Source organism: Cricetulus griseus, chromosome 3 (genome assembly GCF_003668045.3).
Source record: "Cricetulus griseus strain 17A/GY chromosome 3, alternate assembly CriGri-PICRH-1.0, whole genome shotgun sequence".
NCBI lineage: Eukaryota > Metazoa > Chordata > Mammalia > Rodentia > Cricetidae > Cricetulus > Cricetulus griseus.
The window spans coordinates 215,044,470-215,056,604 of record NC_048596.1 but is presented as its reverse complement, the minus strand read 5'-3'; the positions used below and the strand labels follow the sequence as shown (position 1 = coordinate 215,056,604).

The 12,135-nt window shown below is 32.2% G+C and overlaps 1 protein-coding gene across 3 annotated transcripts in view; it reads right to left on the bottom strand.

Annotated features, from left to right (window-relative positions):
• Dnajc1 (DnaJ heat shock protein family (Hsp40) member C1) overlaps positions 1 to 12,135 on the bottom strand; it is a 137,756-nt gene that overhangs the window by 66,085 nt on the left and 59,536 nt on the right. For 2 of the 3 annotated variants that reach the window (XM_027405299.2, XM_027405300.2), the window contains exons 2-6: positions 10,193 to 10,294; positions 9,676 to 9,722; positions 3,262 to 3,427; positions 2,373 to 2,470; positions 1,097 to 1,190 (exon numbers count right to left, since the gene is read on the bottom strand). In XM_027405299.2, coding sequence (XP_027261100.1) covers positions 1,097 to 1,190; positions 2,373 to 2,470; positions 3,262 to 3,427; positions 9,676 to 9,722; positions 10,193 to 10,294 — 507 coding nt within the window. The remainder of the gene's footprint in view (positions 1 to 1,096; positions 1,191 to 2,372; positions 2,471 to 3,261; positions 3,428 to 9,675; positions 9,723 to 10,192; positions 10,295 to 12,135) is intronic. The other variant, XM_027405301.2, reaches the window with a different exon arrangement.

Below are 12,135 nucleotides of genomic sequence, written 5' to 3'. Positions count from 1 at the left end.
ACATAGTATAAAAACATTTGAACAATTTTCCCCGAAACAGATCAAATAACTAAAAGTGTTTATCAAGTATAACAAAACCTAAGATTCTATAATCAATGACTATTAGCATGAATTATACTTATGGAAAAACTACTAAACAATTTCTCAAAGGATAGAAAAAGGCATACTTTTGTTCTATTTTCCCTTTGGACAAAAAAAAATTCACTAAAAGAATAAAAAGGAAAATAAAATACAGAATAACTAGTTTTTGCAAAAGGATTAAAAAACTAGTTATGCTATATGTAGTACAATGGGCAGAGCTGGCTCTGTCTTATAAATACTTCATTTTGAAATGAAACATTTCTTCTCCAAAGTTACAATCTTAACACCAAATTCTGTTACCAAACTTCAAAATTTAATACTAAAAAGTATTCTTTTATTTTTAAATATTATGGCTACCTATCGGAAAATTTCAAGCTAGATATAATAACTAAAATTAGCAAAGGAATAATTTCATAAAATATGACCAGTATGCTAAATACAAAGAAAAAACGAACTATCAACATATGTTCTCCTAGTTTGATCAGGGCTCACCTCAAACAAAAATTTTGATTACTGGTAGAAAACAAAATGTCCCCCCTCTCTTTGAAACTACAAATAAAATGGAAAGATGTATGTACACACACACACACACACACACACACACACACACAATATAAATGTACATGTAAAAATTTTTCTTTAAAATGTATTAAATGCTATTAAATAATGGATACATTCATTAAATCTTGTTCCTTTTTATTAGTTATGCCTTTAAGAATAACAGCAAATTAAATAAATTCTTACTGCTTTTATGTCTGTCATAAAGATAGTTTATCATTTTCCTTTTTCCAGTGTCTTGGACTTCAAAATGCAAAATAAGAGATAATTATAGGAATAGGTGCCTAAATAATATCAGAACAATTCTAAGTTAGGGGTAATGAACATATACTATCCTATCAATATTATGAAGCATATACTATATATCAGCATTCAAATAGCAGACATGGTCATAAATTGTTTCATGAATAATTAAAAATGAAAGCATCTAACATTCTATGAAAGAAGTACATTTTACCTGGATTAGATGAGGCAATGCTTTTAGTGTAAGGCAAAACCAAATTCCCAGTTTGCATGGAAGCAAATCATGCCATTGTGGTTTTACTAGCAATCTAAAAGAGGGGAGAAACCAAGCAACAAATCAGAAAAATAGACAAAATTGAGAATAAGAAACATTTTATGCAATTATTAAATCTCTTTTGAATGTCAATTTAAAAATAAAGTTTTCAATAACATATTTATGATAGTCATCACTTAATCTGACTTAGTCCAATATGAAATGCAGTAGTTGCAAACATTATACACACACACACACACACACACACACACACACACACACACACACACACACACATATAAAACAAGAATCCCAACTTATAAAATTTTTTGGAAAGAGGTTTCTAATAAGTTATAAAAATTAAAAAAAAGAAGCCTAATGGGAGGAGAGGGGTTGGGGAGATCCTCTCAAAATGCATCATATTTATGCATGAAATTCTCAATTAAAAAAGACAAAATGAATTCTTAGACCTTATGATTACTCCAGCTATAAAAGACCAGTCATTGTCAAACTGCTCCCAAGTGCTGAGCTACCAATATGGTAACATAAACAAACTACAGCATAAAAATTAATGACATTTGCAGTTTGCTGAAGCATTACTCACTGATGTCATCAAGACAGAAAACAAGAAGAGGCCAGACAGTGGTGGTGCACGCCTTTAGTCCCAGCACTGGGAAGGCAGAGGCAGGCAGATCTCTGTGAGTTTGAGGCCATCATGGTCTACAAAGTGAGTTCCAGGACAGCCAGTACTACACAGAGAAACACTGTCTTGAAAAACAAAACAAAGCAAACAAACAAAAGAATGGTCTATGATCTCCATCCCACATTGATTCAATTTCCGCCCTGCTGTGTGAACTAAAAACCTTTATTTCTGTTATGAATCAATGAAAGAAATGTGGTATCTTTTTTAGTGTTCTGCTATCATTCATGTCCTCTCTATTGTCTATCATTTTTAGAGACAGATTATTCTAGTAGCACTCCACTTCTAAAGTTCAGTAGAAAAATTTCAAACTGCAACTACAATAGTATTAATAAGAGGTTAATACTATTTAGATATAGCTAAACACTGTTATAAGAAAACTGTTAAGAATTTTGCTTAATGTAAATTGTAAATTATGTCTTGTAAATTATGGCACATTCATGTCTATACCTAACACAGATATGACAGCATATCTGAAGCAGACAAACACAAGAAGTAGAACTATCTTAAACTACATACTATTTTGTGCACTCCTACCTTTCATTTTTTTCAGAAGCACCAAGTTTTGCGGCATCCATACTCTTGCTTCCTGTCTTCTTCTTCTTTTCTCTCTTTTTTCTACCAAGCAGCTCATCCTTACCATGAAAAGAATGACTGTAACTGATTGTCTTGAACATGTATACCTCAAATGCTATAAAGATTCTTTCATAAAGAGAAAACACTAGAACATTTATGCAAATGTATGTAGAGTCCAACATGATCAAGTAAAATCATCAGTCTTTCACAATAACTGTTGCCATGGTATCCAGCCTTACAGACACATGAAATTCAGCACTGTCAGTCATGTGCATCCATAGCATTCAAAGTGTTCAACTTACTTTTTATTATTCACACACCTTTAATAATGCTACTTAAAAAAGAATGAGTAAATGATAATTCATGAGAGTTTATAATTATTTATAGTATATAAAGGAAAATCCATAGCAGAATAAACTATATTGAATATTAGACTGAGGAAGTGTAATAAATCCTTTAACAAACTGATCCTTGAAGTTATAATATCTATCTACTTTAAAATCTTACTTTATGTTTTTAAAGTAAATACATTATACAAGAAGTCTGTGACAAAAATTCCTCATCAATTACATTAAAAATTCTACTTAGGAAGTGATAATTAGAATATGGACCTACTTTACAAAGCTTTATTATAAACCCAAATGCTGCATTTTTTAGAAGAAATATTTAGAAATATCCATGTGTTTTCCTTGGCATAAAAATGAATCAAAAAGTAACTAGTGACAGTACAACTATTAGAATACAGAGAACATGTAGAAAAATAGAAATTTCCATCACTTGAGAAATAAATGTCTAGAATTCTATATAAAATAAAGGAAGCTAGGCCATTTGATTTATCACCAATACTTACCAGTTGTTTTTCCAGGTAGATTGACCAAACCACAGCATAATGACCCACTGTGAGAATAATGAACAGGAGTAATGCCAGCTCAGTATCGCTCATTTTTCTCACTCGCCTGTAGTAGAATACTGGCTGTCGCCAATCTGGAAGTCCATTGATCAGAATATCATCATACCTGTGGTAGCAAATATAACAGTTTTTTTTTAATGAAGAGTTTAATATAGCAAAACCAAAGCTAAAGAAAATCTTCATCTGCACCTATATTTAAAAAGAAAAAAAATTCTCTCAGAGAGGTAACAACTATAGTTTCCCAGCATCACAGTGCCTTATAAGTTCAAAGCATGGTTACATGGCTTCAGCAATTGTCTTCATGAAGGCCCAAAGTATTAACACACTGGACACCAGATCTCACGATTTACAGCACTCAGTTATATGACTACTAGTGACATGCATACCTGTCTACACTGTTTGTAGAAAATTCTTTGCCACAGAATCAGTAACAAAAGTTAGGCTCTCACAGAGGAAATAAAACAAAATCAAATCAGAACTATTTGAATTATGTATTATTTGAATGAATTATACATTAATTGAATTAAGCTCAGTATACATTTATTTATACATTAATTTCTACCCTCATGATAACAGTAGTTGAATATTCTATACACATTATTTTATTAAAGCTTCTTAAGGACATAAATAAAATGAGTGCCTATGATTTTGCAGAGCTCATGTTCCTTTAAGAACAAAAAGATCTCAAATTAGAGAAGGACATGAAAATAACAAATGTACGTCAGAGTTCACAATAAAACTGCTTATTTGTAAACCCTTAAGTAGCAATTTCCTCATTTGTGGCTTTTGCTGGAAGGGAAGAACATTAATACATAACAGCTTTCCTTATATATTTAAATAATTATTCTTGGTACTATCAAGTTAAAAGAGAAATAAAAATTCAACTGAATTTAAATTTATTTCTCAGTTATTGAGCAAATACTTTTAAGACTAAAAATAAGGAGTAACTTTATGCCTGTGAAACTCAAAATGATCACACGCACTGTATACTCAATACACACAACCTGTTAATCTTAATTGAGCACAACTCATTAAATATTCTAATCACACTATTTCTAGAATTAAACCTCCACTGAAAGGCCTAATTTGGTGCAACACATTGACCAAAATATTTTAATTAAAAATATTCTGAGTTAGTTGCAGGCCTAATTACAGGAATAGAAATAGGACCTATATTGTCAGGCAGGTCAGCAGAGCTCAGTAGTAGGTTTTTCTCAAGTAAATTGACTGATCTAGGAATAATAGCGCAGCTGCTAAACTGCCAGTCTTGACATGTAAATCAATTTAAATGCAACAACTGCAGTAGCTACTTTGATAGTTATTAAATTGATACCTTGGAGATATGCTAAAAATATAAAGCAGAGGGTTTATTATAGAAAACTTTTTTCAGTAGAAAAACACTGGTTACTAATGTAAAATATAATTTATTAGTCAATCTTTAAAAACCTGACTTTTAAATAAACTTTAATTATTAATACTACTAGAGCAGAGTATCTGAGTAGTAAACAAAAGGATATTTACAAAATTCAAATTACAATATGGTATTGTGGTGGCAGGGTCAGGCAAAATTTGATGTTAAATGCTCTCCTTTTCCAGCATTTGTACCATTCCTTAAATATTATCTTCATGATATAATATTATGGTGTCCTAGAAAATTTATTCTGTCTTCAGAATTTTATGTTTCAGTCTTTTACAAACTAGTTAATTTAGACCCAGGTAAAAGGGTTTCAGTTAGTATGTCAGAAGATCACAATACTCAAATGAGGTCCAGTGACCATTAGGTCCCACATTTATTCTGAATTCTGTTCTAAATCATATTGAGGAGAAATAAAGGTGAATGAAAAAAATCATCATTTTCAGAAATATCTCCACTGGAGTACTTCTAAAAGGTATGTTTATCAGTAAAAAGTTATCTGAGAATGTGTTGTTGGTTCCTTATTAGCATTAGTATAAATATTAAGTCTGCTTTGGACCTAAAGTGTAGCAGAAGAAAATACAGCTGTACTCAAAACTGAGACTCTTCTGTCAAATATCTCATCATCATCACTGGAAAAAGCTACTATTTTTTCTATCACACATATAAATTGTGTTTAGTGTGCAACCAAATCCAAATGAACAAAATACATGAAACAGCAGATATTTACTCGGCTGTGCCTGCCACTCTGAAAAACAGTGTCCAGGGATTAAGCGTCTAGTCAATGCTCTATTGATTTTACTCCAATGAGCATTATGGCTCACACAACTGGCCATTAGAAAGGAAGATAGCTTCTATTATAGTTCACTTTTTAGAATGTATGCTGTTAAAAGATAAATTACTACCTTCCTGATGGGACACTGAAAGACAAGTATACTTCTTTAAAATATACACAGATACTCGTAAGTTATTTAAGGAGAAAATGTGTTGACAACACAAAATTTACAACACTTTAATTATGTGTTCCCATATTTAAACGCTTAAATGCTCTGTACCTGAGATGGATACAAACTATTTTTGAGTCTGCATTTAAACCAGATAAAGAATGTACAAATGAATAAATGTGTTACAAGTTAGACAGAAGCAAATCTCTATCATAAACAATCAGTAACACACACAAACAAAAGCTGACATGGAATTACATGGGCATTTCTTGCAATTTAAAGCACTAATTGATCAGTCCCACATATCCAACATATGGCCTAATGATAAATACATATGATAAACATAAAATAACAGTTGCAAAATCATTAGCAAGTTCCACACTGGAATTGCAATTCATCACACACCTGCCTCCTAGAAATACCAAAGAACAAATTTAAAATAATCTTAAACTATGAGTAGAAAATATTTACATTAACTTTAAAACAGAAACAAAATCAAAATGAAAATCTGAATAGTAAAACATGAATAAATAATTATAGCATTTGTCAAAATTGAATTTCCTATTATACAGAATATGATTTTTTAGTTTAAAAAATAACATAATTTCCATTTTAGGGCAGATTTTTAAACCTTCCAGCAAAACTCAGTTGTATAGATATTATAAACAAGAGGTAACACTAAGTTAACTGATCTTAACTAATTTCAGTTTGTGTCTATTTGGCAAATCTATTGTGGTACATAGCATTTTACATAATGCTTATTGTCTTACAGCTTCAATTTAAGGAAAGTCAAATTAGATTTCTTATTCTCAGATTTGAACAGACCTAAAATGAAATTTAGAGTAACTTTGTAATGCATTTATAAAAGTTTTAGTAGATTTAAAGTTAATGTCACATTTTAAGCTGCATTTGTACATGAGATATGATTTTCTTTGGTGAATTAAAAAATATTTAAGTTTTACTAACATAGTAATATAACAAAGGAAAATATAAGTTGCACAGTTGGATTAACAGAAATACTAGTTTGCCAGGTGTGGAGGCACATGCCTTTAATCCAAGCACTCTAAAGGCAGTTCAAGGCCAGCCTGGTCCACATAGCAAGTTCCAGTACAGCCAGAGCTACATACAGAGACTTTGTCTCAAAAACAAACACTAACAAACAAAACACAAGAAGAAATAAAGGAAAGAAGGAAAAAAGAAATAAATACTAGTGAAATTTATGATACATTTAAAACAAAAGTATGCATGCTAATATTATCTAAATTCAATCTAGTGTACAGGTAGTAAATAGTTTTCAGAAATTTAGATAAACTCTTTGGGAACTTGTGTAGAAATTTATGTTGGATCATAGGCTGTTGGTCCTTCCAATGACCAAATCTGTATGGAGTTCAGGGAAGAATTCTGTGCTAGGAATCCTTACACTCACCAGGAAAATCAATCAATTTTATGTTATAATCTGTGCCTTTAGGGAATGGGCAAGTTAAAGTTTTCAAATGTTCTTCTAGGAGTCTACCTAAGAAATGAAACTGATGCCAATACAAGGACTTTCATGAAAATGTTCAAAGCATCTTCAAAACAAAATGTTAAAAGCCATAGGTCTGTCAAATGGTGAGTGAATAAACAAAATTATCACAGTAGAATAGTACTCAGAAATAAATAAGAATAAAGTACTAGAATGTAGTACAATATGAATAAAATTAAAAACATTATGTGACAGACTATATACTACATATTTCTGTTACTATGAAATGAACAGAAAATACAAATTGGTAAAACACTGAACAGATTTTTGACTATCTAGGGCTGGAACTCAGAACAGGAATTGCCTACAGATGGGCTTGGGATACATTTTTTTTTAAAGGATGAAAATGTTGTTCAGAGAGTATGTCCAACTCTGCACAGTTATTACACATCATTGGACTGTACACTTATAGCAGGTGCTTCTCATGATATGCAATTTATACCTAAATGAGGCCATTACAAAATTAAACAAAATCTGTCTTTTCCTGAAGAAAAATAAAGCTATTTCATTTGTTAACATATTTCTAGCATTTCTATTCTCTTTCCTACCAAATTCAAACAATGCATCTAATTTGAATGAAATATAATTACATGTCTGGAGAATAAACAACAAATACTTTTATGATAACTTTCCAAATTGTTCATGCCTAGGTTATACTCTTAAAACACTTGCTCAATGACTATTTATGATAAACAATTGTATCAGCAAAATTTATTTTGTGAGAGTTATATGAGATGGTCTTTTAGAAAATGCAGCTGACTATTCTTTCCTTTGTAAGGAATCAGGAACTTACTGAAAAGATCTGCACACTTGTCTTTCTTTCTCCTGTATGGCTAAATGCTCACAGGTCACCTGGCCTCAGGCACAAGCTTTAGAGGAGTGATTCTCAGTTTCATTAGTTAAGACTTTTGCCTCAAGGAAAACCAGTTACCAAAGAGTTACTTGTGCCTCAAGGGGAAATACTACACATGTTTGCGTAACTGGCAGGTCAATGCAGAGGGAACTACTCCTAAAAAGATTATGTTAGAAGAATCTATGTTAACATAGAAACAATGCATAGGTAAGAAGAGATTTGCTGTGTAAAGAAAGACAGAAATGATTTTAGTAATTAAATAAGTTATCATAAAGTTTACTGACTTCTAAGAGACCAACCAGCCAAAAGACAAAATTTGATGGCAAAGATATTGGAAGAATAAAGCTAGCTATCTTTACAACGCTCTCTTGATGTGTGAAACAAAGAACTAGGGATTCACAAAAGAAAATCTACTGGAGTAAGTGCACAGAGGGACCAAGCTTCTTCAGCAGGACAGACTACTTAAACTAGAGGAATGTCTAGACCAATGCCAGGCAGTTCTTGTTATAGAGTAAAGGACTTCAGAAGAGTACCTGAATCCTGGGCTTTACAAATCAACAGCTAAGAATTTGGAAGGGCAGCTAACATTTTAGGGTGTAGAATTATTCCAGACCATACAATTTAAGAAAAGTTCAGAATGTCACATAATGTAATTCTGGGATTTGTGTGTTAGCCACATAAACATATAAGGTATTTATACTTGCTTAAATCTCAAATATGTGGGTATCTTCTATAAGACAACACTATCAAATTTCCAATGCTGTCCACTACTGTCTCATGAAAGCAACTTGTTGCATTCCAACCAGCATTATTATTGTTTGTTTTTCAAAGACTACTGAGCCCAGAATAAAACAAACAAAAAAGCAGTTTATTTTACCTGCAATAATTTTTTGAGAAGCTTTTGATGTATGTGTCTAAAGGGATAATTTAAAATGTATTTCATCCTATGGGTCTTATTCTAAGGCCTCTGAGGACCTCACACTGGACCCATATTCCATGGATTCTAGAGTGGAGGAAAGGCCTGTGATCTCCTGAGTCACTGACACTACAAACCACTAGAGTTTATCACTGCTCTTCTGAAGGGGCGAGATAGTCTGCATGAGGGACTGCCTCTACTCTAAGGTTACCAGACACACAGTCACCGGAGAAGATGTGGGGAAGAAGGCAAAACAAATGTGAGAAAAGAGGAGCTAGAGTGAAGAAACATCAGGAAAGTACACTTACGTGATGACTTAAATGATAATCTCAAACACTTAACAAGAGGTCCTAAGGGTGTTGGGTCCACAGAATAGAGAGGAGCTGTTTATGATATAGTGCAAAGAATGGGCAATTCAGTTGAAATCAAGTACTCCTGATTGTTTCCCAGGGTATAAACACCCATATTAAAAGTCTGTTCTAATAAAGAAAAACTTGCTAACTTTATGACTCATGATCCTAGTCTATAAGTTGTGAATCATCCTAGGAAACAGGTTCAAAAGAAATGACCTCTGCTCTACACAAGACTGTAAAACGCTGCATTTCTGGAAACAAACAAACAAACAACACTAACCTAAACAGGACTTTTTAAAGCTGTAGCATGGAACTTGCCCATCCAAACTCAAAAGCACAAATGAGCACTCACCTCTGCCTTCTTTCATCATCCTTTAAAACTTCATAAATGGCCACCAACTAAAACAGAAGCATTACTTTAAAATAAAAATACTTTCAACTGTAAGACATCACATAGGAGGATGACAGCTCTATAACGCACATGCACAAAACCCCATGTGCCCATCTATGCAATAAACAGTAAAAATCAATTATAAATAACATTTGGTTTTGGGGAGCAATTTTAAAAACTGGTGTCAAAATGAATTTTTGTGAAAGGTGTAAAAGTAACAGTTAACCTTAAAAATATTTTAAGAGTAAGAGCATAATTTAGACAAGAAAATGATGACAACCATGACCCTCCAACAACTAAGAAACTCTAAATGACATAAAATGTTGGTGAAAAAAATATTCCATTAAAAACAGGTAAAAATCTAAATGTTATATATTTAAATTTCATGTTCAAATGAAAATATTCTACATGTAAGGTAATATTTTTAGCATAAGTATTTAATACAACTGTTACTATAATAAAATTACATTTCACTTACTTGTCTAAACTGAGTTTCTGCATTTTCATCTTTATTCTTGTCTGGATGTAAGGTTAGTGAAAGCTTACGATATGCTTTTCTGATGTCTGCAGATGAAGCATCCTGGGTTGGTAGAGGGAGGGGAAAATACAAAGCAAACTTTGTCAGAAAGAGAAATTCCCAGAACCTTGTTAAGATCTGAGAAGACAGCCAACCAAGTGCAGGACCCCAGGCAATGTAATTGGAGCAATCAGTCTAACAACCATGCTAGGCAACTAGCCTGACCCACATGACTGAACAATCATTCAATCTAAATTGGTTCTCCTCTTAACTTTCATTACCATACAGTCATTTAAAGAAGATGGTATTTGGAAAAACTTTTCCAACACTTGTCTCCCTAAAATTAACCAATAAATCTTTTCCATTAATTAAGATATAAAAAGAGACAAATTAAAAATTAATGCATCTGTGTGCCATCAAAAAACCTTATTGTTTACTTGAGAATCTTAAAACAAGTTTCTGAAGCTCAAGCATATATATATATATATATATATATATATATATGTAAATAATTATTATTTATACTGAAGTAACGATCCAGCAACAACTATGGAAACACAATTTCACATGTCAAAATGTTTATTTGAAGGGAGTTAATGTGTATTACCCAAACAGTTGTAATTACAAACAGTTATATGCTTTAAAGGGTATTTCCACCATTCTACAGTCTCCCCATTCTGGTTTATAGGAAAAAACTTGCTCATTATTCATGCATTACTAATACAGTTTAAAATATATACAAGGTCACAGTAGTTCAGTGCTTCAGATTAGGAGGATGTTAAAATAATAGTAATATTGTTTGTGCAGATAAAATAAGAAAACATCATTTACATGGCTAGAATAAACACAAAGTTCAAAGCTTCATTTCTACTATATTTAAAAACTGAGGCAAGTGATAGTAAAGCAGGAACTTATTAAATTTTATCTGATAGCTATTTGTCCAATTAATTACTAAAACTATTTTTACTAAAAAGCTCAAATAACTGAAAACTCAACCAACACAAAAATCTATATACCAAGGGCCAAATAACTGTTAAAGAAACAGATTTGAAGAAAAAAAAAAGACAATTAGTTTGTCAAACTTTTCCATTATTTTTATTGACAGTGTGTATGTGTAGGTAGGGAGACTTATTGCTTCAGGCTAGTATGCTACCCTGGGTGTGAATACTTCTATGACTTATGGAGGGCCCAGCAGCTATAAAAGCAACAAAGTAAACCTTGCAGGTAATATGTTTGTATTATTTCACTTTAAATCTGCTTAAGGAAAGGATGTGCTTCCCACATTAGATGACAGGTAATATATGAAAGAAAGTGGTTATTTAATGGAAATGTGTGATAAATCCTTTTGTCATGCAAAGAGGCCATGTGTCAAAAGAATAAACAGTCTCTAATTAGAAATTTAAATATAGTTTTATTAAATTAATACTGCATGACAGAAAATAAAAAAGCTGATTTTTAAATAAGAGTTTATACATTTCCATTATGAAATCACATACATCATATAATATCTATGACTTAAAAATAAAAATGACTACTAGTCACCAAAGTCATTTCCTTGTTTCTGGTCTTGTCTGACAGAATTTTCTGCCACAGTATGCATCCCAAATATAAGTACAGCCAGACAGTTCTGTTTCAATACCTCCAAGAATTTTAATTACCTTCATCAACTGTTTTCCCATCTCTTTTGCTTTGTCTTCTAACATTTCTGGCCTATCTTGCTGTTCTCCCACATAATTACACTTCAGGGTGCAGGTCAGCATCCTTGTGTTCTTATTTTTTGCAAGGCTACAAAGCCAGCCCATTCTCTCCTAAAGTGCTGGCCTCTCAGGCTACACACAAACATGGAAGACTTTCCTCTTGAGAACCTGCCCAGCAGGGTATCTCACCAATAAGATCCACCATAA